Consider the following 27,372-nt stretch of genomic DNA (forward strand, 5'->3'; position numbering starts at 1 on the left):
CTGGAGTGTGGGCAGTACTCTGAAAGAAAGGACAAGGAGAGGAGGGGGGGGAAATAAAAATGTTTTATACATATATATTTAGACATATACAAATGGGCGGAAACGAAAAAGGAAGCCGTTTACATGACGAAATGACCAAATCAACCGGACACAGTTCTGACCGTAAAGCGATCTACTGAAAGGCTGCTGTGTTTTGCAGTGTCAAAACGATTTTGGGCAATTCATGGTATAGTGAGATAATGCCAAGGTAAGTGCTGGCTTATGAAAACATTCAAAAATAAATAAGTAAAGTAAAAAAATAAATAGAAGTTACAACGAGCGTAATATTTGAGTTATTTTGAAAATACTTTAAAATTATTATATATATATATATTTTTTTTTTAAATGTAAGCAGTCCTCTACCTCGACGCTATTAAACTGCATTCGATCGGCAGCCAATCCAAACGAGGTAGCGCTGAAATCTCGTTTTCCTTAAAAACCGCGAGAGCTTAGTACGGCCTTTCTCCCCGAGCTGCTGGCGATTACAGTGTACACATTCAGGTAAAATTAAAAAATATTTAGCATAATCGACAAGTTATTTTAAGTGTCGAAGACGAATGATAATATATAAAAGCTTGGAGAATGTCTGTGTGTATTAACGGTTATATGTGTTTGTTGTTACGGACATTTTTAAATCTGTTGTGATCTTTCCAGCGGTACAGGCTTCAGTGTTATGATACAGGCCTTTATAATTAGAGCTTCCGGTGATCACAAGCGAAAATGTAATCTTGCTTGATTTCCATAACTTTGTTCATTTATATATTCTCATTGTGTATTAGCTGACTCGTTGTCGTTTTCTATAGCTTGTTGTAGTATTGTCCTAGTCGTTCTGTTACTAAAATCTTTAAAAAGTAAACATAATAGTATGTTTTTACACTCGCACACACGCGTGCGTATTTTTTATTAGATATAATTTTTATGTATGTTTTTGCCAATATAGAACACTTCATGATGAGTTATGCTGAAAAGCCAGAGGACATAACACGAGAGGAGTGGATGGAAAAGCTAAATAATGTTCATATTCAGCGGGCAGACATGAATCGGCTCATTATGAATTATCTGGTGACAGGTAGGTGATCAACTGACCACTTATATTTTTTTCACCTTCCGCTGCAGCTTTAATACAAGTGTCAGAAGATCTGTGTCATAATTTGTTTGTTTCTTTTTACATAGAGGGGTTTAAAGAGGCAGCTGAGAAATTCAGGATGGAATCAGGCATTGAACCAAGTGTTGATCTGGACTCTCTGGATGAAAGGATAAAAATTAGGGAGATGGTGCTGAAGGGGCAAATTCAAGAGGCCATTGCGCTGATAAACAGTCTGCATCCTGAGCTGCTGGACACTAACCGATATCTGTACTTTCATCTTCAGGTAAAGAAGGTTAATGACAACTGGCTTATGACATATATTACATATCTTCATATGTTTGAGGGCTGTATTTTGACACAGAAGCCACCCTACAAATGTATGAATGTCATTGCATAGATAACAACATATCAGACAAACTGTCATCTGCAAAAAAATGATACCTTTTTGTACTACAACTGTAGTTCATCACACTATCTGTGGATGTGTTCCACTAATATTTGAAAATAAAAGTGTGCAGATACTTTCTTCCATTTGGAACGCAGATCTATTGCTTTATCATTTAGAACCTAACGAACCAACTAAAAAGTTGTATCTAATCTAACAACATTAAATGTGGCCAAAAGTCCAAATACCTCTTGGGCCCACTCGAAGTTGTGCACTGTTGGACTTTTGTTTTGTAAACTGGTTGTTAACCTTAATATTAAATGTTTATATAAATATTTATATTATTATATAAAAAAAAAAGTTGTACTGTTGAGTTGACTCAAACTGCCAACTGTCTGATGCTAAATCACAAGGGAATGCTTTTCAATTTACATCAAGTAAGGTTTATCTGCTTTCCTCCTTTAGCAACAACACCTGATCGAGTTGATTCGCCTGCGGGAAACTGAGGCTGCATTGGAGTTTGCACAGACACAGCTGGCTGAACAGGGAGAGGAAAGCCGAGAGTGTCTGACAGAGATGGAGCGCACCCTCGCACTCCTGGCGTTTGATAACCCAGAAGAGTCGCCCTTCGGTGACCTACTTAACATGATGCAGAGACAGAAGGTAAAGTTGGTTGTTCTGTCTTATCGTTATAAATAATGCTATTTTTAATATATTATTAAGCAGGGTATAAAATTAACACCTGCCACCAGCCAGTTGGTAATTTTTTACATATTGGCATTGTCATTTTGATCCCATTTTGGATTGACATTTAATAATAAATATATATATATATATATATATATATATATATTTTTTTTTTAAATGCTTTTTATGGCTATTCCAGCCCTGCAGGACATCAAAGTTCACTTTCAAGGCCAGTACAGTGTGAGGGCAGAGAACTGTTTGGTTTACTTAAAGAGGCCATGTTTGTTAAATATACAGAAAGATATTTTACATATTTAAATAGGCTATACAACCATTTAAAAGTTTGGGGTCTGGAAGATTTTTTTTTTCATATCCACCAAGGCTATATTTGGTTGTGTTGTATATTGTAAAATAGTTTTATCATTTAAAAAGTTGTGGCCTAATATTTTTATGAAAACCATGATACATTATTTTTAGGATTCTTTGATGAATAGTTCAAAAGAAACCGTGTTAATTTTAAATAGAAATCTTTTGTAACAATGAAAAGTCTCTTGCTGTAATTTCATTCTTTATCAATTTAATATATTCTGTATTATTTAAGTCTTAAGATAAAAGTGTCTGCTAAATTACTAAAATAAATAAAAGTATTCATTTAAAAAAAAAAAAAAAAAAACGTACAGACCCCAAACTTTTGAACAGTAGAGTACTTCGGCCACTAAGCAAAAAAGTAAATATTAAGTTAAGTCAATGTGAAATTGATCCCTTATACTTAATGTACATTCCCAGTGTTACTGTGAATGATTCACCAGTATATATATGTATATGAAGAGTTCAGATGCAAAAACCTCTAAGTGCCATCTGAAATCTTCATCTAAAATTAGCATTTTTGTCAGGCTGCTATGTTTAGGTTCAGTAATTTTACTCTAATGACAATGTATAGGTCCTTTTCTATACAATTAAAGTTAAATAACTGAACATAAATATAGGAGCCTGATAAATATATATTTTTTTTATATATATATATATATATATATAGCTGTACTCAATGTATTAACTTGCCTTTCTGAAATGTCTTTTCACTGATGTCAGTCCACCTCCCCCCACATTTAATTTGATGTAAATCATGGCATTTGTAGAGGGTAATGAAGGGCGTCATTCATTCAGTCTGCCAGTAATTGACAGCATGTGGTCTTCTATAACAGGTGTGGAGCGAGGTAAACCAGGCAGTGCTGGACTATGAAAACAGGGAGTCGACACCAAAACTTGCCAAACTCCTCAAACTGCTGCTGTGGGCTCAGAACGAGTTGGACCAGAAGAAAGTCAAGTACCCCAAAATGACAGATCTTAGCAAAGGCACCATCGAGGACCCCAAGTGAAAACGAACCGGCATCTCTATGTTTGCATTCTGCGGGGAACAAAACGGACACTTTCCCTTTCCTTAACTATTTATACACCGTGACTGACACTCAACATCCTTTTATCAACCTTTTGTTTGTTTACTTGTTGCTTATCAGAGACTTTGCATTAAATGGGCTGTGGAACTGAGATTAAGATTTAAGGGTGACTCCTAGCCAAAATGGAAACACTTTTATCGCAGATGGATTTCTGTGATTTTTGTTACCACAATGTTTGACTTGCTGAGCTGAGTTGTTTGTATTTTAGCCATTTTGTTTTTGCAGAGGATTATTATCTATTTTGTCAGTGAATGTTCAGAAAGTCTACAAATATAGTTGAGGACTGAACCACATTATTTAGATTTAACTTTAACTGTTTGACTTTGTCCACTGATGTGAGGTACCTACGGCACAACAGTGGTGTCAAGGAGAGTGGAATGATTGTACCAATGCGGAGAACGAGTTCTGTGTGCTTTCACAACTTTTATTTGCAGTGCACAAGTATACATTTTGTATGCGTGTTAAAGGGCCCTGTCAAAGAAAATCTGCCCTTTTTTGAGTACTAATGTTATTGCATTATAATGTTATAAAGTCATGTGACATTGTTTTCTACTGTACATTGTCATAGTATTCCTGCTTACGTTGACATTCAATTGTGATTTATAGATATTGCAGAGATCAAATTGTAAGCTTCTGAAGTCAGATGCTTTACATAGGTATTAAATATTATTTTTTTTAAATCCCCAAACTATTTGATTTTCAAAATTGCTGCTGTTGTTCAATGCAATGGCCAAATACTTACGTTGTGATGCCCTATTAAATGTTGCAGGCAGTGTTTTTTACCTAATCAAAATGGCAAATGAAAGCCCCGCTTTGGCTCTCTTATGACTGATTATGATAATTGTTTGCGGTTGGTAGGTAAAGACGCAAACCAGAGATTAAACTTCAAATGAGTCAGAATAAGAACATGTTATGGCAACTTGGAATTGTAAGACCCTGTAAAAGTCTATTTCTTGGGCAGTGCATGCTTGTCCAGGTGACATGTTATTAACTTAGACGTGACTATTCTTTTCTCGTGTATAATGTGGCGAAATTCGATTACTGAACAAATTGTTCTTTTGAGTCGGATCTTTTCAATGAATCAGATGATCCGGTTCACAAAGCGAGGGAAAGAGTCGTTCACTATTTAAGTATTAATAATAATGACAATTTTCTTTATCAGATATGTCTGACTCATAATAAAAAGATTAATAATTTGATTCAGCTGGAGTGAACCAAAGAGTTTACTGATGGAGAGAAAATAAATAGATTCGTTTATGACTGACATTTTATCAACATGCATACGAAGTTTAAAGAAAGTTCAAGTTAATTTAAAAGTACAAAACGGTTTCAGTCAATACATGTAAATAAATTGTAATGTTGTTTAACGTATAATAAACACCATAAAACTGAAAACTAAATCTTATTTGAACGTTTACAGTATTTAACCACCCACATAGTGGTGAAATTGACGTAAAATAATAAGGGAATCGTATTTGTGAGCCGTTTCTAAACGAATTGTTCAAAAGAATCGACTCACAAACACGAGTCGGACTTCACATCGCTACAGCTACATCGGTTTGTCGGTAATAACTTCAACACCTTTAGTGGTGCTGCGTCTGCTAAACCTGTTCTTTAAAATATTTGCATAAGGTTCTAAAGTTCACATTCAGGTATTTTGCCGAAGCCGAAACCATGCCTGAATTTCTACTTCCTGGTTTGAAGAGGCAGTGGTTGGAGGAGCTGCGTGGCTGAAAGAAGAAACTGACACGTGGATCATCATCAACACTTCAGGAGTCAGGAGAAAGCTGAATTTCCTCCCGCTGCGTTATAACAGCTGTGAAAGCCTCATTACTGCCAGTCGCCGGAGCGCAATGGATGCGGAAGGTATGTTATGAAGAGATGCTTCCGCGAGGAAACTGGAATAGAAACATATTTTTTTCATTGCTTTGCTTTTTTGCCTGTCACGCTCGCACAGACTGACCCGAGAGGATACCAGAGCGGATAGTCACAAACAGATATATTTGGCGTTGAATGGCAATTCTACAAAAACATGGAAAGAACTCTTGTCCAGATTTGGCCAGTATTCAGGAAAACCCCGCAGATAATATCGGACAAGCTGGATCACAGAAGAAGTGGGCAGAGTCGAGTCAGAACTGGACAAGGTGAGACCACCTCACCAAACCTTCCTCTAAATAATGTTTATTAATCGAATACAAATGAAGGTAATTCAAATAAATACATTAGTATGATAAAACAGTCTATTAATACATTATGTATATCAATATTATGTACATAAATTCGCTTTATTCAAGGACACAATCACCGTTGAAACAAGTTTAAATCAATTTTGGCAGCAAATTGTGAATGGTCAAAATGATTTAAAAATTTTCATGTCAGTTTTTTAAATATATATAGGCTAGTTATATCTCTATTTTTCCAGTTATTTAGTTTCGAAACATTTGATAACAAGCTTTGTGAACAGTTTCATTCAAAAAGCGAAAATTAATAAGCATGTATTAGTATTAAATTACACATTAAATTAACAATCTATGAGTGCTCAGTCACCATTTGTTCTACACCAGAGGACTGAAATAAACTTTGTGAAACTTTGTACTATTTAGGTCATCTTTTTTTTAGAAAGGTTAATGAACTAAGTGCATCAGCATTAGTCAATGCATCTGAAGCAAATTAACCTAGATAGGTACCTGCCAGTTAGAAATGTAATTTATGTGCTTTGGCTTATAATATCTTCTCATATGAATCTTGTTTGGTGTAAAGATTGGAGGGTTGTATTTGTCTATCTGCAGGCCAGTAGCGAGGATATGGACGGTGGTGCTGTTGCTGGGGACGTGCCTGCTGTACTGTGCCCGTGTGGCCATGCCTATCTGTGCAGTGAGCATGGCAGAGCGCTTCAGCTGGTCCAAGAGAGAGACGGGCATGGTGCTGGGCAGCTTCTTCTGGGGCTACTGCTTCACTCAGGTCCTTGGAGGCTACGTCAGTGACAGGTTAGTAAAACGAGAAATGAAATGTCATTATTTGTTTACTTGTTTAAAGAGAGAGAGAGAGAGTGGAGCCTTCCTGAGTTCTCCCAGGCTCTTAAATTTGTAATGAGTTCATATTTAATAGAACGTGAATAATTGTAAGTATAGTTGGGCAACAGTTAGTAGGTCACAATTGTTGTCACAAGTGTTGAATGAAAGACTCCCTTTCTCGTCATTAATAGTAGCACAGCATTTATTTTCACTGAATCACAACACATAATGCATAAAGGTAACTGATTTTAAGGTATGAAAGGAAGGGCAGTTGCATGATGCATTCATTTCTATTCAGATATTACTTTAATATGACGTCAGTCTTTGTTTTACAGGTGTGGCTCTATTTTAAAACCATCACAGTTGCCAGATGCCAAAAATGCTTTAAATATTTGTTGAACAGGTTGTGGGTGATAAGGCAACTAGTTTTGGCGTCTGCATTGGTTACACTGTCAAACAGCCAGCAGTGGATGTGTGTCCTAGATTAGATGTAGTTTAGCTTTTTTATTATTATTTTACATTCAAGTAATATTAAAGAATTTACTGCAGGTGAGTTCATAGTATGATTCTCATGTGAGCTAAAATACAGTAATTTTACAGAACTCCAAGTCTAGTGGCCACCAGAGAGCCACAACCTGCTCTGAAATAGGACCTTAACATGATTAATTAGGTGATGCAAATGAAGCTTGCAATGAATCGCTTGTCTGCATTGGTCCCATGCTGCAGATCTAAGAACTGAAACAGCGCTACAAAGTTTTTAACGTTTGCGAGCCCTGTGGAATGTCTGGTTTGCTGGAGAAATGCTCAGAAGTATATTCAAATGCAATAACTTGTTTGGATTTGATGTGGGATTCATAAATGCTTGTTTATTTGTTTAGGGTGGGAGGAGAGAAAGTGTTGCTGTTGTCAGCGGCAGCATGGGGAGCAATGACCGCCTTCACGCCAATCTTAGCCCATTTCTGCTCCCAGCCCATCGTCTCCATGACCATCTCCCGCTTCCTCATGGGCCTGCTGCAGGGTGAGCGACCGCACCCTCACAAAACCAGCTGAACTTCACACAACTGTGCTTTTATGCTTTCCTACTGTACTGATTGTTTACTTTCTAAGATCTAATGATACTGAATTTGCCGTTTGTAGTTTAAGCTTGGAGAAAGTTACAAAACGGTATTCAGCTGTTCTCAGTGTTTTTCAAAATGGGGCTGTAGTTTGCTGGAAACTGCAGAAAAGTGTGGTTTAGGGAATCTTGTTTCATAAATCATTGCTTCCAGATTGCTGGCAAATTGCTAAATGTTCCCTCCTGCAAACTGTGACCCTTTTTTATGAGAATAGGTCATTTGCTGTGGAGCAGAGCATAATTGTTCTGTGGTTGGCAAAGCGTTGAAATCTAGCCACTATCATGCTCTGCCTTGCAAGTTAATTACACTTTATGTCATTGTACTGCTGTTGTATTCTCTTAAAACTAGTGAAAGGGGTCTGTAAAAAGACAAGGGCCTGCTATAAAATATGCCGTTTCTATAAAGGGTTTGACTTTGATTTCTTTGCCAGCATAGATGGTGCCACAGTAGTGTTGGGCGATATGGTCATTTTTCAAATCGTCATATCGTCAGCCCGTGAGATCGACGATACACGATATTATAGTGCATGGGTGGGGCAAGAGAGAGACTCTCTGTACTTGTCATAGCATAACTATTTGGTGTTTTAAACCGAGCAGGTGCGTGAGATTGAGCCTATGGAAGCACCAATAATCGAAAAAAATATACGTTCAAACATACTGATAAAATATCATGTTAAATATAAAAATACTCTATTTAAAACAGCTAGTTCATATATAGTCGGACACAACTGTCATACCGCGCGTCCTGTGACAACTTTGCCGTCAATAGTAGATTTAATTTAAAGACCAACAGTTTAACACTAAATATTGGACATAAACGAACACGTTAAATATAAAGTATTTAAAACGGGTAAGTTCATATATTTGGAGTAAAGTTAAATTGAACGGATGCATCAGTCATACAGCACTCCGGACTGTGCGCCCAACGCACCGCCACAGAAACAAGAATGAGATGCTTTCTAACATAAATGTGGCATTAAACTCAGTTAGTGAGGGCTCGGTTAAAATATTGCACATATATAAGCCCCTCCACCGGATCGCGAACTGACCGAGGGGGGCCCCGCTCCCTACCTCGCACCGGGCCCCACGTCAGCTAAGGACGGCCCTGCTTATATCTGCAGACGATGTACGTCTGTTTGTGGTTGGAGACTCCTTCACCGGCTACAGGCTCTAATCCTCAATTGCGCTCGTGTGTGAAATGCGGTGCTGCAGTAAAATAGCGGGGCAATTTGATAGCCGAATTATAATAGGCCACCTAATAAAAATAATACGAATTATTATTATTATAATTTAATACAATAATAGGAGAATGAGCCTAATATCGTCTTGACTATCGACAAAGACATCTGCTATCGTCGATACACGATAGCCTACTATCATCTATCGGCACAACCCTATGCCACAGTTAAGGTTTTTTGTTATAGAAGTATTAAAGTATTAAAGTAGTCGCTTTGGAGAAAAGCGTCTGCTAAATGACTAAATAAATAAAAAATAAAAAAGTTTGTTAAAAGTAATTAATGGCGTTATCTTGTCCAGGCTTCTGCTACTAATCAGAATAAACTTTTAAGCTTTACGTCAGAATTATGAGATGGGTACAAAACGTAATATTACAATACGATAGTACTTACACGTTCTACAGTACAGGATAAAAAAACAACGTGAATATTTGTAATGTGCGAGAATGGCCAAAATATAATTTATCAGCCAATTTTTTACTTCTAAAAATAATTATTAATTAATTAACATTTACATTTAGTCATTTAGCAGACGCTTTTATCCAAAGCGACTTACAAATGAGGACAATAAAAGCAGTCAAAACTAACAAAAGAGCAACAATATATAAGTGCAAATGACAAGTCTCGGTTAGCCTAACACAGTACACGTAGCAACATCTATATATATTTATTATACACACACATATACACACACAAAGAAAAACAAGTAGATAGAATAGAAAAAAATAGAAAGCTGCTAGTTTTTTTTTTTTTAAATAAAAAAGATAAATAGATAAAGTAGAATTAAAATAGAATAGAAAGTGCTAGAATTAGAGGGTCAAATAAAGATGGAAGAGATGTGTTTTTAGTCGTTTCTTGAAGATGGCTAAGGACTCAGCTGCTCGGATTGAGTTGGGCAGGTCATTCCACCAGGAATGACAATTTGCAATTTATTTATTTTTAAGTAAATAAATGTTTACTTATAAATATTTAAGAAAATAAATAAATCAATATAAAAATATAAATTTTTAATTCATTATTTAATGGTTACTACAACAACATATTTTACTTAGTGTTTTTTTTAACAAGGTGGTATAAATTTATAACATTGACTGTTTGTGTGTTATTAGTCATAATATGAAAACCGTAATAATCCACTAATGGCTATGCACTAAAAGAGTGTTTGTTTTCTTTCTGTTATCCTGGTGTTCTCAGGTGTTCACTACCCATCTCTGGCCAGTCTGTGCTCTCAGAAGGTTGTGGAGAGTGAGAGGGGCTTCCTCATAAGCACCGTAGGAAGTGGCTCATACCTGGGGTTAGTGTCAGATCTCTGACTGTGTCTGCTTTCTCTGTTACGTTTAGAAATGTAACGGATGTCTTTCAGATTGAGTTTGTGTAACTGTGTGTATGTGTGTGTAGGACTCTGGTGATAGGAGGTGTAGGCTCTCTGATGCTGGACTTGTATGGCTGGGAGAGTGTGTTCTACGTCTCTGGGCTTCTGTCTGTGTTGTGGGCGTACTGCATGTGGAAGTATCTGCTCAAAGGAGAAGGTATGTCCAGAATATCCACCTTATTTTTCCCGTAAGAGCGGTCGCGGCCATTTGTAAAATGAATGTGTCTGGCTTCCGGTGTCATCCACTTCCAGCTATTTTTAGCTGTACAAAACAGCTCGTTTTGCTGCTTGATATTGCAAATTGGTGTGTCTTACCATATTATTTTAATGTATTATCTTAATTATGAACACACTGGTTTAGTGCAAACAGTTTTACCGTTTACTGCACGTTGTTATTCTTTTGGTTATTTCCCTATGGTGGCTAATGAACTGGAAATCTTGCACATTCACCGAAAACAGCTTACTTCCGCGTTGAAGAATAAGGTGGACAGAAGCACAAACATTCGTGAGCATTGGGAACCTCTTGGCACCTCATAATTAGATTTTGATTCTGAGAATCATGGTACAATTCCTAAATGATTCTCAATGTGTTTTTCATGTAGTAGATTCATATTTTGGCAGTTTAATGTGTTTTGTGGCCAAATACACTGACATTCAAAGGTTTGGGGTCAGGATTATTTTTTTCTTAATATTTTTGAAAGTAGTCTCTTATGTGCACCGGGGCTGAAAAACACAGTGTGTGTATATATATATATATATATATATATATATATATATATATATATATATATATATATATATATATAATGCATCATCGTGTAGTTTTAACACATTAATATGACTTGTAATGCACCTTATATTACATTGTAAGATCTCATGAATAATAATACTTATCTATTCATTGTTACACTTTTAGAAAGTATGATGCATTAAAACAGATGTAACAAAGAGACTTTTTAACTTTGGTCACAATTATTTATGAAAAGATGCAATGCATTACAATGTACAGTATGCATATGCATTATACACAAAGTAAAGAGTTTCCTAGTTTTGTTTAAGACTAATTAAGAATACGTTTATAAATACTGTTTGTTTGGGTCAACTCACACAACATCTTCAAGTGTTTCTGTCCTGGGATATTAAAGACCATAATCATGTTTTTGAGCTTTTACCAACAGTTCATATATATATATATTCAGTGGTGGCCAAAATTATTAGTATACTAGTATTTTCACCAGCTAAAGAAATGTTTTAAAATGGGTTTAAGTCAAATTTTAAGTTAAATATTTTGCTGTAGTGTGTCATTAGGAAAATCAGGAATTAGGAAATATCAGTTTACATTTCCAAACATTAATTTTGCCATTTGCTGGAATGACATGAAGAAACAGAACAAACTGAGACAGACTCAACCCAGAAGAACTGTGACAATGCCTCCAAGATGCTTCAAGAAATCTACCTGCAAAGCTCCAGTACTGTTAAAAGTTGTAAGCATTTGACTTGTGTAAAAATGCTGTGAATATCAATCAACTATCAATTAACTAAATTAAATCAACATTTGGTGTGAGCATCCTTAGCGTTTAAAGCAGCTTTTGCCCTAGGTGCACTTGCACATAGTTTTTCAGGTAATTTTGCAGGTAGGTCTCTTGAAGCATCTTGGAGACATTGCCACAGTTCTTCTGGATTTAGTCTGTCTCAGTTTGTTGTGTTTTATGTTATGAAACCGAAAACAGCTCTTTTAAATTGTAATCAGATTTCACGATATTAGTGTTTTTGCTGTATTTTTGATCAAATAAATGCAGCCCCGGTGCATAAAACATTAAGAAAAAATCTTACTGACCCCAAACCTTTGAATGTCTATGTCCATGGCCACAAAACACATTAAACTGCCAAAAATATGCATCTACTACATTGAGAATCATATATATATAGCAGCCATTACTCCAAATAATTCTAATATGCTGATTTGATGCTCAAGAAACATTTGTAATTATTACCTATGTTCAAAACAGCTGTGCTGCTTTTGAGTTCTGATGATATATATATATATATATATAAACATATTGACAAATATATATAAAACATTATAAATGTTATTACTGTCACTTTTAGTCAGTTGAATGTATCCTTGCTGAATAAAAGTATTAATTTCTTTAAATGATTCTTACTGACCCCAAACATTTGATGGTGTTTTCCTTTGTAAAAATTCCACATCGTAGACATTCTAAAATATTTATTTCCATGATTGCCTAATCAAAATCAAGTATTCTAGAGAGCTGTGTAATAAGCTAATGTCACAATTTAAGTTTAAATTACACTGTGTAAGCCATTTATTGTAGTTTGGCTAAAATGTGGGTAAATATTTCAGTGATAATTAACAAGTATTTGAGGTGCAGTATGTGTGTATTTATACACTCCATGCAGAACAGAGACTGTAGCTGTGCTGTTATTCCTTCCTTAACAGGTGTTCTGTGTTTAAACTGTTTGTTTAAAAACTGATCGTGCTTGTGTTTGTCAGGTCCCATCATCACACTGGAGTCTCTGGGCAGCGCTGGGACCCAGTCCAAACTGTCCAAGAGAAACTGGCTGCGTCTCTTCAGACAGCCAGCTGTGTGGTAAGATTAGCACCTGAATACTGTGTGTGTGTGTGTGTGTGTGTGTGTGTATGTGTGTGTGTGTGTGTAAGAGAGAGAGAGAGCATGGATGCTGAACAAAGGGTCTTTACTGAGCTCCCACAAAGGCCTGATTCACATCCGTTCCATGTCTGTCTATATATAGAGCACTCCGAAACAGTAACACAGTACTCTGTCCCGTCAGCTAAACGTGGCTGAGTGTTTCTGACTGCACACATGACTTGGATGTTTTTTGTAACATTTTAGTTTAACAATTACATTATTGTATAAGGAAAAGTAGATGATAATTATAAAATTATTTAAAAATGCTGCTTATGCTTGAGTGTGCTTTAGAGGGAGTGCTCTAGCAGTAACTGTTGTTACTAATGTTGTTATTGTAGCAGTAGAGTGCTGCAGTGATGAACTTTTGTAGGCCAGCCCAGAAATTCGCATCGCTCTGATTCCCTTGACAAAAACCCAATAGGATTTTTACATTGGCTTTTGGATTATTGCAGACAATAAGCTCTGTGACCAACAAATGTTTTTGATCCTTATACATTTTGTTCATCATAACCTTTACAAATGAACACAACTGATGAATTCTGAAGCCTAAATACAGTCACCAGAAGTAAAAAGCTAAATGTCAGCTATAAACAAACTACACTAAGGTCACATGACTTCAACGCTACCATCGCTAAGCTTCTGACAACTCTTTCAGTCGTTCTGTAAAAAGCATTTTCCTGAAAGTCTGAGTTACAATAATTAGCAAGAGTGCAAGTATAAACACAACAAGACTGCCGACTCATGAATAGATTATTTTTTTTGCATTCTTAAATTACCCACTTTCATTTTTTTTTATTAAAAATAACTATTGTTTTATTATTTATATAATATAAAATCCTGTACATTGACACTGGTGTGATCCAGCATCATGCAAATAATGCAAACATTTTTTGATTACTGATGCCATTGTTGAAATGTGCTATTAGTCTTGATTGATTTATTCAACAAGCAAAAGTCTCTAGGTATGGGGGTTCCCCCATTCTTATTTTCCCCCAATTTTAGTATTTGGTCAGGTGATCGCACTATGACGGCACCCATATGAGATGACCTTATCTCCATTAAAGAGATGTAAAATAAAACCACTTTTATTAGCCTACTGATATGACTAGTGTCTTCATCTACATAATTATAAACATGCTGTGTTGGTGACATTGATTTCAAATGCATTCTAAACGCTCCTGTCTGAATTTCAGCGCCGTTATTATTACACACTTGTGCACCGCTAGCACCTTCTTCACACTACTGTCATGGCTGCCAACGTTTTTCAAGGACACCTTCCCTGATGCCAAGGTAAACTGAACTACGCTCTTTCAGACAGCGTGCGAGAACACGATCTGTGTCAAAGCAAAAAAATATATGAGAAAAACAGTCTCCAGTAATTAATTTCTGTGAAGGAGAGAGAGCTGGTCATGTTAGTATGATGCTGTTGTGGTCCAGCAGGGGGCTTCACATCGCATCACATCAGAGTGTGTGTTTGATTCCTATTCAGAAAAGTGTATATCACATGCATTGGACTCGCCTATTCATTGCCTGTTCCTGTGTATGTCTGCATGTGTGTTTCCTCAGGGTTGCGTGTTTAACGTGATCCCATGGTTTGTGGCCATCCCTTCTTCCCTGTTTAGTGGCTGCCTTTCAGACCATCTAATCAGTCAGGGTACGAAACCGCACATACTACTCAAATACACTCGCCGTTTCTTGTTCAAAGATATGAGTTTGTATGTTCCTCATGTTCATGTCTTTTTGGTAGACAATTAGAAAGGCAATGAAATATTCCCTGTTCCTTGTTACGAGTCTGTTTGAGTTTTACTGTGTTGTAAATGTCAAGTCTACATGATTGCAATTGACTTCTAAAACGGTTAAATGTTCCTCAGCTGCCACACTAATACTCTCGCTCCTTTCTTTGTCTTTTAAAGGTTTTGATACTGCGTCAGTTAGAAAACTCATGCAGGTATGTTTGAAATATACAATCTCTTATGTGCAACCAAGGCTGCATTCATTTTATCAAAAATACAGTTGCGCTTTGGAATATTACAATATTATATTAGAATTTATTAATTCATTGCAAAGCTAAATTTTCAGCATCATTACTCCAGTCTTCAGTGTCACATGATCCTTCAGAAATCATTCTAATATGCTGATTTGCTGCTCAATAAATATTTCTTATTATCAACAACGATTGTGCTGCTTAAAAGTTTTGTAGAAACTGATATATTTTCCGGATTCTTTTAGAAAGTCCAAAACAGCATAATTTATTCGAAATGGAAATCTTTTGTAACAATAAATGTCTTTACTGTCACTTGAGATCTATTTAATGCATCCTTGTTGTATAAAAGTATTAATTTCTTTCAAAAACTGTGAATATATTATGTATTATTGTGTTTTTCAGTTCTTCTCTATGGGCGTCTCCAGTGTGTTTACTCTGTTCCTGTGTGGGACCACTACCTTCCCCACAGCTGTGGCTTTCGTGTCTGCTACTATGGGCCTCACCACATTCAGCCACAGGTAATGTCACTCACTGCTTACCCATGCATTGAAAAAACAAAAAAAACAAACAAACATGGTGCAAGGTCATGGCTTGATTTCCAGGTCATGCAAGCTCTGATAAGATGTATGTAAAAGTGTCTGCCAAATGCATGAATGTAAATGCGACAATGTAATTGTCTCTCTCTAGTGGGGTTTCAGTCAATGTTCAGGATCTCGCTCCATCCTGTGCGGGGGCTCTGTTTGGTATGTAGCATACTCTCTACTTTAACCCAAACTGCGATTGCACACTTAAGGCTAACTATATTCGCTTTTACACCAGTGGACAATAACATTGTTTATTAAAAGTGCATGCATCAGTAGGAAGGTTTTTTTTGATTGGCTGTCAATGGCTTTAATTGTTCATCAGCTGAAAAAAAAGCTCTGAAAGTGATTGTAGCCAGGGTTTTATTAGTATCATTAATACTTTTTATAGTTTTTATTAATAATTTGAAGTAGTTTTTATATTTTCTGTTTTCATTTAAATTTTCTAAATTAGATTGTCGTTTTTCACAAAAAAAAACTTTTTTTGTCAGTACTTACACTTTTTTTTCTAAGTTTCATTTTTTTCTTTTTAATATTTTATTTTCAAGTATGATTTTTAATAGTTTTAGTTAATGTTCCTCTATCTCGGTACCGTTGTAGCTGCGGTGTGGACAATTTTTCAAACTTTGTAGTTATTGTTAGAATTATCATTTTTGGTGTGCATAGATTTATTGTAATTTTACAATGAGCAATATGACTGTCTTTTCTAAATCTGTAATTTTTTTTTCTTTCAGGAGTAATGAATACCTGTGGAGCATTTACAGGTAAGAATAGTATAAAACATTGATATTTTATAAATGTAAATTTGATATTAATAATTTCAAATGAAATAAGCACTCAAGCTCAGTTTTTAAGAGGATTGCTAGTGTGCTGTATGTGTTAATGCTGTTGTGTGTGTGTGTTTGTTAGGGGTCATCATGGTGTATTTCTCTGGGTATCTGATCGAGGCCACTGGCTCCTGGGCGTCAGTTTTTGGGCTCATCACTGTAGTGAACCTGCTGGGTTTAGGAACATTTTTAAGCTTCGCAGAAGCTCGCAGAGTGGACATAGATCTAGCGAAGGGCCGTTACCACAGCATCCACATCTGAGAGCACAGATGACGGGAGCAGAGCAGCAGAAATGACAGACTCTGTCAGAAACCTTTCTGAAGAGGGACATAATCAGCAGTTTATGTTTGGCTTTTCTTTGGCTGAAGAGAATTTAGGAGAAGCTGTAGGATATCTGTTAAAGATAACTAGGAGCCACAGTATGAAGTGTGTTACTGAATATTTTGCGTTCATTCATTTCTATTTCACCCTGTAGCATTTGTGTTGGTTTATGGTAGCAGTTGCTTTAATATCATCATTACTGCGACCAAAGCAGTTCAAAAACCTGCAATACACCATCCATTTAATCAGATGAAGACCAAACGCTAGAGTTCGAGAGTCTGATTACTGACAGTGTTTATTCAATTATTATTAATACCATTTGTTATGGCATTGCATGACATTTTAAAATACCTCGTCTCAGACATCTCTGAGTGTGATAGAGATTACAGTTTGTTACTGCAGAATTGGAGTTTGTGTCAATTTGAAGAGCGTTACTGTCATTAGATGAAACGTGCTAGGTCATCTTGTCATTGGCTGATCCTTTAAAGCATTTTCTTCATCTCAGCTGTCTGCTGTTGAGAATGGTTTCTGATCTTTAAAGGATGCTTTTGTTTCAAACTGCTAGTTTGCTTTTGTTCCGTTCTATTTAATGCGGTTTAATTTGATCTTTAAAGTGTTATTGGTTTACAATAGACTGTTCTGCATAACTGGATTATGATTGTGGGGTTTGTTCCATTATCACAGCTGACAATAACTTGCATTAGTGTAGCAAAGAAGAAATTTTGCATATTTATTATGCTTGCGTCATTCCTTATAATTATTTCACTCAAGACTAGTAAACACGATAGATGATCTGTGAATTAATGCAGTGTCCTAGCATCCTGAATTGAGGATGAAAGATATGTTTCACAGAAAACTGAATCAATTCATATTGTGATCTTATTTTCAAGACAAATGTCACATTAAAAACAAATGTAAACAATGTAAATGTAGTATTCTGTATTTGTAAGCATATTTTGCTGAAATATAAAACTATATTTTAATCAAGCGGAAAATGTTTTGTTTTAATTTACACCTCCAACAAAGTGAGCCAAGAGATGATGTGTTTATGTGCACATGTGTAAACAATTGTTTACAATGTTACATACTCCTGCCATTTTTTTTTTACATTTTAATTTTAGTTTTACCCTTGTCTCAAATGTTTTAAAATGTGAAAATCCATAGCTGTTTTGTTTTGTGTATTTATTTATTTATATTATTTTTTGAACTATGATAATTACAACAAAGAGCAAGTCATCACTAAATAATTTTTTTTATATTGTCTGAAATGTTTTTAGAATAATTAAGTAAGTTATGACTGTTACCATAAATTCCACAATGACTAGCTAAACTATTGGCTAACAAGAAGACAACAGTGTCAGTTAAGAGCTTGAGAGGAAATCTGAGATAAAAATAAAGAAAATCAAGGTAAATAATGGAAGCCCATTTTAGCTACATAAGAAAATATCATACTTAAGTAAATCATAATTATGACATTAAAAAGTAGGCCTATAGAAATTGAGGTAGTCAAAATTGTTTTACTGAAAACCGAACCAATCCATATTGCTTGTAAAACAATCTAAATGATGTATTCTGTATTTGTAAGTGTATTTTGTGGAAATATAAAAGTATGTTTTCAAGGGAAATGTGTTTACCACACCTTCTTCAGAGTGATCCAAGACATCTTGAAGTTGCACTGAGAGCCACACCACCAGGGGGCAGCAGAGTCCAGAAAATAGTGTGGCGTAGTAGGCCTACCTCACTTTCTGGATTCTGATCTGTCGTGTGTTCTTGTTTTGACTGATGCAGCTTTATAGAAATGCCATCTCTCATAAATATTGTTCCGTTCTATTTAATGCGGTTTAATTTGATCTTTAAAGTGTTATTGGTTTACAATAGACTGTTCTGCATAACTGGATTATGATTGTGGGGTTTGTTCCATTATCACAGCTGACAATAACTTGCATTAGTGTAGCGAAGAAGAAATTTTGCATATTTATTATGCTTGCGTCATTCCTTATAATTATTTCACTCAAGACTAGTAAACACGATAGATGATCTGTGAATTAATGCAGTGTCCTAGCATCCTGAATTGAGGATGAAAGATATGTTTCACAGAAAACTGAATCAATTCATATTGTGATCTTATTTTCAAGACAAATGTCACATTAAAAACAAATGTAAACAATGTAAATGTAGTATTCTGTATTTGTAAGCATATTTTGCTGAAATATAAAACTATATTTTAATCAAGCGGAAAATGTTTTGTTTTAATTTACACCTCCAACAAAGTGAGCCAAGAGATGATGTGTTTATGTGCACATGTGTAAACAATTGTTTACAATGTTACATACTCCTGCCATTTTTTTTTTACATTTTAATTTTAGTTTTACCCTTGTCTCAAATGTTTTAAAATGTGAAAATCCATAGCTGTTTTGTTTTGTGTATTTATTTATTTATATTATTTTTTGAACTATGATAATTACAACAAAGAGCAAGTCATCACTAAATAATTTTTTTTATATTGTCTGAAATGTTTTTAGAATAATTAAGTAAGTTATGACTGTTACCATAAATTCCACAATGACTAGCTAAACTATTGGCTAACAAGAAGACAACAGTGTCAGTTAAGAGCTTGAGAGGAAATCTGAGATAAAAATAAAGAAAATCAAGGTAAATAATGGAAGCCCATTTTAGCTACATAAGAAAATATCATACTTAAGTAAATCATAATTATGACATTAAAAAGTAGGCCTATAGAAATTGAGGTAGTCAAAATTGTTTTACTGAAAACCGAACCAATCCATATTGCTTGTAAAACAATCTAAATGATGTATTCTGTATTTGTAAGTGTATTTTGTGGAAATATAAAAGTATGTTTTCAAGGGAAATGTGTTTACCACACCTTCTTCAGAGTGATCCAAGACATCTTGAAGTTGCACTGAGAGCCACACCACCAGGGGGCAGCAGAGTCCAGAAAATAGTGTGGCGTAGTAGGCCTACCTCACTTAAAGGTTTTCAGTCAGCTAACTGTGTCTGGCACAGAGATTTAAATGCTGAAAAGAGGCCTTTTATGCGCGTAATTGAAAGTGCGAGGGTGGACATATGTGTGCGTTTAACTGGAGTGTCATGGCTAGCACCTCCCGACTGTTTGTAGCATCATTACACCTCAGTTTCCAGTCTGGAAACTTCACCAACTGCATCCAACCATCAACTTCCACACAGCCTCTTTAGTATACTTCAGTTCTGATCATCTACATATATTAACAGACACTTTCACGGAGCTCATTATTCCGAGCAGCCAAAATGTATGCCTGCAAGTAGCCTGTATTGGAAAGCCTAGTGCGCTAATGAATCTTGTAGAGCCATATTGCGGCAAATAGTCGTTCACACTGTTGTCGTAATTCCAGAGCTATATCAGCATGGATGGACATGCAGGTCTTCCTCTGCTTCTGTCGCAGATATATGGGATGGTACCATATGGCAGGTCGCTGCGTGCCATGCTGGTGAGTTGGCAATGTGTACGTGCGCCAGGCATCCGTCACCCCTCTCACGGGACTCTCTCAGGTTACCATAGAGACAGATGGCGATGCCGCTTACCGTGGCGGTGGGATTTGGGGTGAGATCAGGGGCCTGGGGCAAAGTGGGCGACACTGTGTCACAACTGAAGATGAGAGGTGCTCCATGCGGCTCCAGGAAGGATCTGTAGATTTAAGAGAACAGATATTTAGATTTCATGTTAGGTTCATTTTATTTGGTAATAGTTAATCTAATATATCTACAAGTTCTCAGTACAAAATACTGTATTTGTGGAACGTGCCATTCAGTAATTCAGGTCACCGAATGTTTAGTAACGAAAACAGCATTTAGTTACTGTCGCACCAGTATTCATTGGGTATTTCCTCACTTTGAAGCACATATTTGTGCAAAAGACTGTAGTACTCTGAGAGTACTGCAGAGAATAATGTCCTCAGGCTCTCAGAGTCTGATCCGGTTAATGTCCAGATCATTTGAGTGATGGGTGACAACATCCAGATCTCTGCTGATGTGTGGATGTATGTTTGTTTGTGTGTGTGTGTGTGTGTGTGTGAGTATGTGCATACAATAGTTCACAGTGTTGCATTCTCCTGCCATTTTACAGATGAAATTGTATTGTTTTATCCTTGTCACACAATGAAAATCCATAGTACAAATATTATTACAAAATAAATGAATGAATGAATGAACAAATGAACAAACTAGGATTATCAGAACTATTTTAATAAAAAATGTATTGTCTGAAATTGATTTGTTTTAATTTTACACAAATTATGATAATTGTGTCATCATTTCCACAATTATTAGCTAAGTTGACATTTTGATATATGTGAGAAAAATAAAGAAAAATCAAGGTAAATATATGGAAGCCAATTTCAAGAAGAAAAAAAATCATGCTTGGGTAAATCGCAATTATGAGATTAAAAAGTCATGATTATGATTATGAAAAGTTGGAAGTATGAGATACTAAGAGGTTAAAAACTGAAATGATGACAAGTCAAATTTGTCAAAAACAATTGACAAAAAGTTGAAATTATGAGATTTTAAAAAATCATAATTATGACAAAGAGGAAAATTATGAGATCAAATTGACAAACAGTAAAAATTCTGACAAAAAACTTTGAAGGTTGAAGTTAAAATATTAGAAATATTAGAAATAATATTTAAATAATATTAAAAATGATAAATATTTAAATGTAATAATTAAAATATTACATATATACATTATTTGAGATCTGTTGGAAAAGATATAGTGTGATTAAAATGGTCATTGTGTTCAGAAAAAAGACTGAGTCCTCCAGTGTTTTGTATATGGGAAGGTCTCATGCTTAAAATGCTTGCATTGCTATATACAGTTGAAGTGGGGAGAAATAAGGCTGTACGTGGGTTTTATTTCACATGTGTACACGTTTATTAACACATCCATCAGCTTTCAATCCACATGCCACAACAGTCCATTATAGTAACTACATACTACATGCTGTATAAATAAACAACACGTGAGAGATTATGATGATGTTTAGCATAGACATTTAACAGTAATTTAAAATCTATTGTCAATCTAATCTTAAAAATATAAATGATTCTAAAAAATTATAAAAATTTGTCCTATTACTAATCTTTTTATTTAGTTTGATTTAGTGAATTTAAACAACATCAAACCTGAGGTAGGGCACTGTATGTTTTCGGGATATTATTGAATTTTACACAGCTGGTTGTGACATGCCATAATACCACAGCTTTTACATATCTTAAGGATCGTGGCAAAGCCCTTAATTAACTCACGCGGAAAGTGACAGAGGAACAGCCCCCTGCGCGCATTATTGGTTTTCGTCGCAATGGAGGAGTAAAGAGCCTGTCAGAGGAGCAGGAGATGCGCCTGAGTGAAATAGCGCCGTTAATTACTAATTAACTTCAAGCTAATGACAATGTCACTGTGTCGTCGTCTCAACGAATGTCCTCTCCTTATATACACCCCCCCTAAACTCAGACCTGATCTGCATGCTAATTAGTCTAACACATGCACTATTTAGTCTCCACAATAAAAATGAGTTATATTATAGATATCAAATCCATAAGAATACATTTTATTGCACTTTACGTTTTTTGGGAACACAATTAATTTAACAATAATTTAATAAAGTATTTAGAGAACAAATTAATATTTTTAGAGGCTGCTGAGCACAAAAAAGAAAAAGACTAGGAAATATAGTCACAAAATAAATAAACCAAAACAAAGATATTCTATGACCAGAAGAAAGCTCCAAGCTCCTATACTCTCTGTCTTTCTCTTCTGTTAAAGGCTGAGCCCTGTGGCTATAAACTCTTTCTCCACTAACTAAATTACCACATCACTTTGTTTTGCCCTCCCTGTGGAGCGACTCTAGTGTTGCTGATCGCCAATCATTTCCTCCCGCTCACATCTCACACAAACACGCTCGTGTCCAGATATGTTGATTTCTGTCAATTATCTCAGTCAGCTGTTGGCCTCCTGGTCAGCATATGGCCGGCGTTACACACACTGTCCTGCAGCTCGGCACAGAGAGGGACACTATTTTAATGGAGCCCTCCGGGACAGGACCCCACACCTGCGCTCACCCCATGATAAGGAAGTGTCAGTGAAACACCCATATAAAATATCAAGACGTGTTGCAAGAACTCAAAACATTCTTAGTGTCTCAATGAAGCCTGTCCAAGATATTCATGAATGCCACCTCTGTAGATACACTAGTACCATTTGGCAATGCAAAGAGCGAAAATTAGACAATGAACCCCTTATTATCCTGCTTTACCAACAGACGAAGACGCAGAAAGCTTCTGAAGCCAGAACGAGGGTAAACTATTTGATGCAATGCCCAAGTTGCTTCTTTTTTGTTTAACAGGTAATATAATTTATTATTGTGTATGCCACTATAGTGTCATTTCAGGGCAATTTACATAAATAACAGTGTATCTGTAAGTACACCAATGGAAGAATGGCTCCTAAAATAAGGTGCAAAAACCATAAAGTAGCATAAAAGTTGTCCATACTTTGTATGAGAAAGAGAACAAAATTAAAACCAGCGTTTACTGATCATTTCACCTCCAGTGAGATATTAAACGAATGGTTCACCCCAAAATGAAAATATGCTGAAATATACTCACCCTCAGGCCATTCAAAATGTAGATGTTTGTTTTTACAGTTTTGAAGAAATTTAGCATTATTTCACTTTCTCACTAATGGATCATCTGCAGTGAATGGGTGCCTCCAGACAGCTGATAAAAACATTACAATAATCCACAAGTAATCCACACAACTCCAGTCCATCAGCTGATGTCCTGTGTTAAGCTGTTTGTAATAAAGAAATTCATCATTTTCCATTGTTAAGGCATTTTAAATGTAAACGGCTGCTTCTGAACAAAATACAATAATCCATAATAACACTTACTCCAGTGAAAAAGTGCATCTCCAATTGTCCTCTCACATCAAAATCTACCAACATATTTGCTTAGAACTGTTTCTGCTCATAAATGATGCTTGATCTATGCATATTTCTCTCCTGATTCAGACGAGATGACTGGAGAAAGCAATATTATGGATGAAGGACTCAGCATCAATTTTAAGTTCAAAATGTGCTTTCATGATTAATTTGATTTTTACAAACACACAGCTTTCCGCTTCACAAGACATTAATTGATGGACTGGAATTGTGGATTATGTGTGAAATATTATGAACAAATCATTCATCATTTGTTAAAAAGACTCAACCCAAAACAAATGATTTCTTTACAAATTTGACATAATTCTCATTAACTGTGAACTTAAAATATCCCAATATTTCAGCCTGTTTCTCGCATACAAGCTATCATATGATTTCACAAGACTTGACATATAGTATAATATAGTGCACAAGTCATGCAGACCAGCTTTTTTGATACCGTTATGCTGCTTTCTATTTTGAAGCTTAAACCCTCTAGTCCTTCAAAACATTATCTTTTGTCTTCCCCAGAAGAAAATAAGTCATTCGGCTTTGGAACATAATAAGGGAGAGTAAATGAAGACAGAATTTCATTTTCAGTTGAACTGTGCCTTTAAAATGATTTTATCAGGGTGATGTTGTTGAAGACAGCTGCTGTTATTTGGGACTGTCTGGATTCCTTACCTTTGATTGTGCTGATATCATTGAAAGAAACAGACAGAAAGAACACAAAAATATGCTCCTGACAGTTAGACCTCCAGTCTACTTTTTAAACCAACACACACAAACAAACTGCAACAAATGCCAAATGTATGTTTATAGAACAATATGATGCATTGCTTTGGCAGGGAGTCGTCATATGCTGCCCTCTTCAGAAAATAACTCCCTCCATCTTTCCTTCCAGTCAGAAGGTCTCAAATGATCACACGCAACAATGTGTTTAATACTCGCTTAATTCTCACTGTGCTCATCGATGAGGCTGTTTTATAACTGCAGGAGTGATAACGCTGTATGTTCTTAAGACCTGAACAAGAAGACTTCTTCCTAACAAAAGACCTTTATTAGCTCAGAGCTTTGGTGGACCGCTTCAATTCTCTGACAGCCTCTCCTTTGTTGATTATCAGCTCATCACGCAAGGAAATTTCATTCTCTTGTTTCAAACTAAGCAGTCTCTGTAAGTCATTAGCTCAAAATGTGTCATCGCTTATCAGTGAAGCTTTGCAGCAGTAAAACAGCTGAGCTTCATTTAGTCTGGTAAAGTTAACAGGATGGGCTCAGACAAAAATGAAACTTGTCATCATTTATTCACGCTCATGCCTTAAGCTCATTTTCTTTCTTAAGTTGAATCAGAATTTCTGTTTTCCATGCAGTGAAAGCACATGGTGCTGTCAAGCTGACCAAAAATGACTTGTGCTTTATTAAAAATTTTCTGAATTCAATTCAGAATGTTCCCTGATTATTTTCAGCTGTCTAGTAGTTTATTTTATTGATTAAAATGTTAACATGATGATGGGTAATAAAATAGTCACTGGCAGTTACCTCTTAAAAAATAAAGGTTCTATTAGGGGTTTTTCGCAACAATGGGTTACTTAAAGAATGTTTCAGCAAGTTCTAAAAACAACCATTTTCCACTATAAAGAACCTTTTGTGCAATGGAATGTTCCATGAATGTTAAAGGTTCTTCATGGAAACATCAATGCCAATACGAACCTTCTATTTTGAGCTGTGAGGTCAATTAATATGAAATAAACACTGTCTGAATTAAAGGGGTCATATGATGCGATTTAAATTTTTCCTTTCTCTTTGGAGTGTTACAAGCTCTTGGTGCATAAAGAAGATCTGTAAAGTTGCAAAGACTAAAGTCTCAAATCCAAAGAGAAATTCTTTATGAAAGGTAAGAGTCAGCCACGCCTACCTAAAACGGCTCGTTCTAACACGCCCCCACATACCTACATCGCTCTGTGGGAAGATTTGCATAACACCGCCCAAATGTTCACGCAAAGAAAGAAGGCGTAACTTTTATTCTCGCTGTAGTATTGTTGCCGCCGCCATGTCCTGAAGACGCTGTGTGCTTCGTTGTGAAAGCGAAACTACTTTGTTTGGTCTTCCAAAAGAGGACGATATCCGCTTCCTCATGCCTGGAGCTGATCCATGCTGGTCGCTGAGGGAATACAACAGTATGGTGAGGGGCATAACATTTCCGTCTCACGCTTGAGGTATTCGGCCAATCACAACGCACTGGATAGCTGGCCAATCACAGCACACTTCGCTTTTCAGACCGATGAGCTTTGTAAAAATCGACACGTTTCAAAAAGGCGGGGCATAGAGGAGAAACAATAATGTACAGTATGTGGAAAATAATGTGTTTTTTTTACTTTAAACCGCATAAACACATTTCATTACACCAAATACACAAAATAATGTTCTTTTTAGCACCATCATATGACCCCTTTAAAATACTTATGTATGTTCATTCAGATGACTTTTCATTTTGTTCAGTGGAAGAAATATGGGACAACATGAGGGTGAATCAATAATGACATGTTCATTTTGTGGTGAACTGTTCCTTTATTTTTAAAGGGATAGTTCAATGTCATGGTACTCTCGTGAATGGTGGTGGAGACTGACCTGGAAGAGAAGAAATCATTGAATCAAGTCATTATTTTTGTTTTGTTTGCACACAAAAAGTCTTCTTGTAGCTTCATAAAATTACTGTTGAACCACTGATGTCACATGGACTGTTTTAATGATGTTCTTACTACCTTTCTGGGCCTTGAACGTGGTAGTACCCTTGCTGTCTATGCAGGGTCAGAAAGATTTTTATTTCATCAAAAATATCTTAATTTATGTTCCGAAGATGAACGAAGGTCTGACAGGTTTGGAATGACATGAGGTTGAGTAATTAATGAGAGAATTTGCATTTGTGGGTGAACTATCCCTTTAAACAGTGTTGTGGTAACATGTTGTTCAGATACCAGTTTGTTTTGCAGTCAAAACAGCATTTTTACACCTTACGTCTTGTGCCCTAAAAACACAAGTGCACAGCTCTCTCTCTCTCTCTCTCTCTCTCTCGCTCTCTCTCTCTCTCTCTCTCTGTGCTTCTGTCCATGCCCTGTGTCTGTTCCCCACTCCACCAGCTCTCTGTCTTTCACTAAAGTTTGGCTGTCAATCAGATCTACCCTCCGGCTATGTGCACTGATTAAAAACCCCCAGAGATAAGGAGACCTAAATTAGATTTAAATAAGGTCATTGAATATTCATAACAGGAAAACATCTAAAGGTAAATGCTTTTTGATCTCGGCTTACAAATACCACTTTTGTGCATTCCCAGGTCCTTTCACTCGGGCTCCAAGTGTTGCTGTGCCGAGGCGAGCCGGTCCGGCCGCGGCAGCGGTTCAGCGTGCGCTCCTCCGGGGGATGCGGATGAATACTGATGACAGCCTCCATAAAAGAGGCCGGGCATTAATTATGTTTATACTAAAGGGACTCAATAGAAAGGGCACCCACACTAAGCATTCATTAATTAGTACAGCGGGAGAAGTTGACTGGGTGAACAAGATGGAAAAGAAACTGACTCGCACACATACAGAGGACTCCATTAAAGCAGCGAGATACTATTATTGGAG

General features: G+C 36.1%; 2 protein-coding genes across 3 annotated transcripts; both read left to right on the top strand.

Moving 5' to 3' along the window:
* The first annotated feature begins 94 nt into the window (after positions 1 to 94).
* gid8b (GID complex subunit 8 homolog b (S. cerevisiae)) lies at positions 95 to 4,441 on the top strand. 2 transcript variants are annotated; one of them, XM_016245185.1, is made up of 5 exons: positions 95 to 247; positions 980 to 1,108; positions 1,213 to 1,409; positions 1,977 to 2,174; positions 3,401 to 4,441. In XM_016245185.1, the coding sequence occupies exons 2-5, from the start codon at positions 988 to 990 to the stop codon at positions 3,572 to 3,574; spliced, it is 690 nt and encodes a 229-aa protein (XP_016100671.1). In that variant the 5' UTR covers positions 95 to 247; positions 980 to 987; the 3' UTR covers positions 3,575 to 4,441. The 2 variants fall into 2 exon arrangements, with proteins under 2 accessions (XP_016100671.1, XP_016100670.1); XM_016245184.1 differs by lacking the exon at positions 95 to 247 and adding an exon at positions 458 to 540 and having other exon boundaries at positions 3,401 to 4,439.
* A 768-nt stretch (positions 4,442 to 5,209) lies between these two features.
* On the top strand, positions 5,210 to 17,342 carry LOC107560897 (solute carrier family 17 member 9-like). The gene is made up of 14 exons (XM_016245186.1): positions 5,210 to 5,518; positions 5,610 to 5,796; positions 6,442 to 6,639; positions 7,545 to 7,684; positions 10,210 to 10,309; positions 10,414 to 10,544; positions 12,903 to 12,999; positions 14,253 to 14,349; positions 14,626 to 14,713; positions 14,973 to 15,007; positions 15,446 to 15,561; positions 15,731 to 15,786; positions 16,359 to 16,388; positions 16,534 to 17,342. The coding sequence occupies exons 2-14, from the start codon at positions 5,666 to 5,668 to the stop codon at positions 16,710 to 16,712; spliced, it is 1,398 nt and encodes a 465-aa protein (XP_016100672.1). The 5' UTR covers positions 5,210 to 5,518; positions 5,610 to 5,665; the 3' UTR covers positions 16,713 to 17,342.
* The last annotated feature ends 10,030 nt before the right edge of the window (positions 17,343 to 27,372 follow it).

Source organism: Sinocyclocheilus grahami, unplaced genomic scaffold (genome assembly GCF_001515645.1).
Source record: "Sinocyclocheilus grahami isolate Dianchi unplaced genomic scaffold, SAMN03320097.WGS_v1.1 scaffold747.1, whole genome shotgun sequence".
In the NCBI taxonomy this organism is placed as follows: domain Eukaryota; kingdom Metazoa; phylum Chordata; class Actinopteri; order Cypriniformes; family Cyprinidae; genus Sinocyclocheilus; species Sinocyclocheilus grahami.

Excerpts from the sequence above, each read along its gene's own strand:
- gid8b (XM_016245185.1), top strand. The coding sequence starts at position 988 with ATGATGAGTTATGCTGAAAAGCCAGAGGACATAACACGAGAGGAGTGG. Across the intron at positions 1,109-1,212 it reads TATGAATTATCTGGTGACAG|AGGGGTTTAAAGAGGCAGCT; the intron begins GTAGGTGATCAA and ends CTTTTTACATAG. Across the intron at positions 1,410-1,976 it reads ATCTGTACTTTCATCTTCAG|CAACAACACCTGATCGAGTT; the intron begins GTAAAGAAGGTT and ends TTCCTCCTTTAG.
- LOC107560897 (XM_016245186.1), top strand. The coding sequence starts at position 5,666 with ATGGCAATTCTACAAAAACATGGAAAGAACTCTTGTCCAGATTTGGCC. Across the intron at positions 6,640-7,544 it reads GGAGGCTACGTCAGTGACAG|GGTGGGAGGAGAGAAAGTGT; the intron begins GTTAGTAAAACG and ends TTATTTGTTTAG. Across the intron at positions 7,685-10,209 it reads CCTCATGGGCCTGCTGCAGG|GTGTTCACTACCCATCTCTG; the intron begins GTGAGCGACCGC and ends TGGTGTTCTCAG.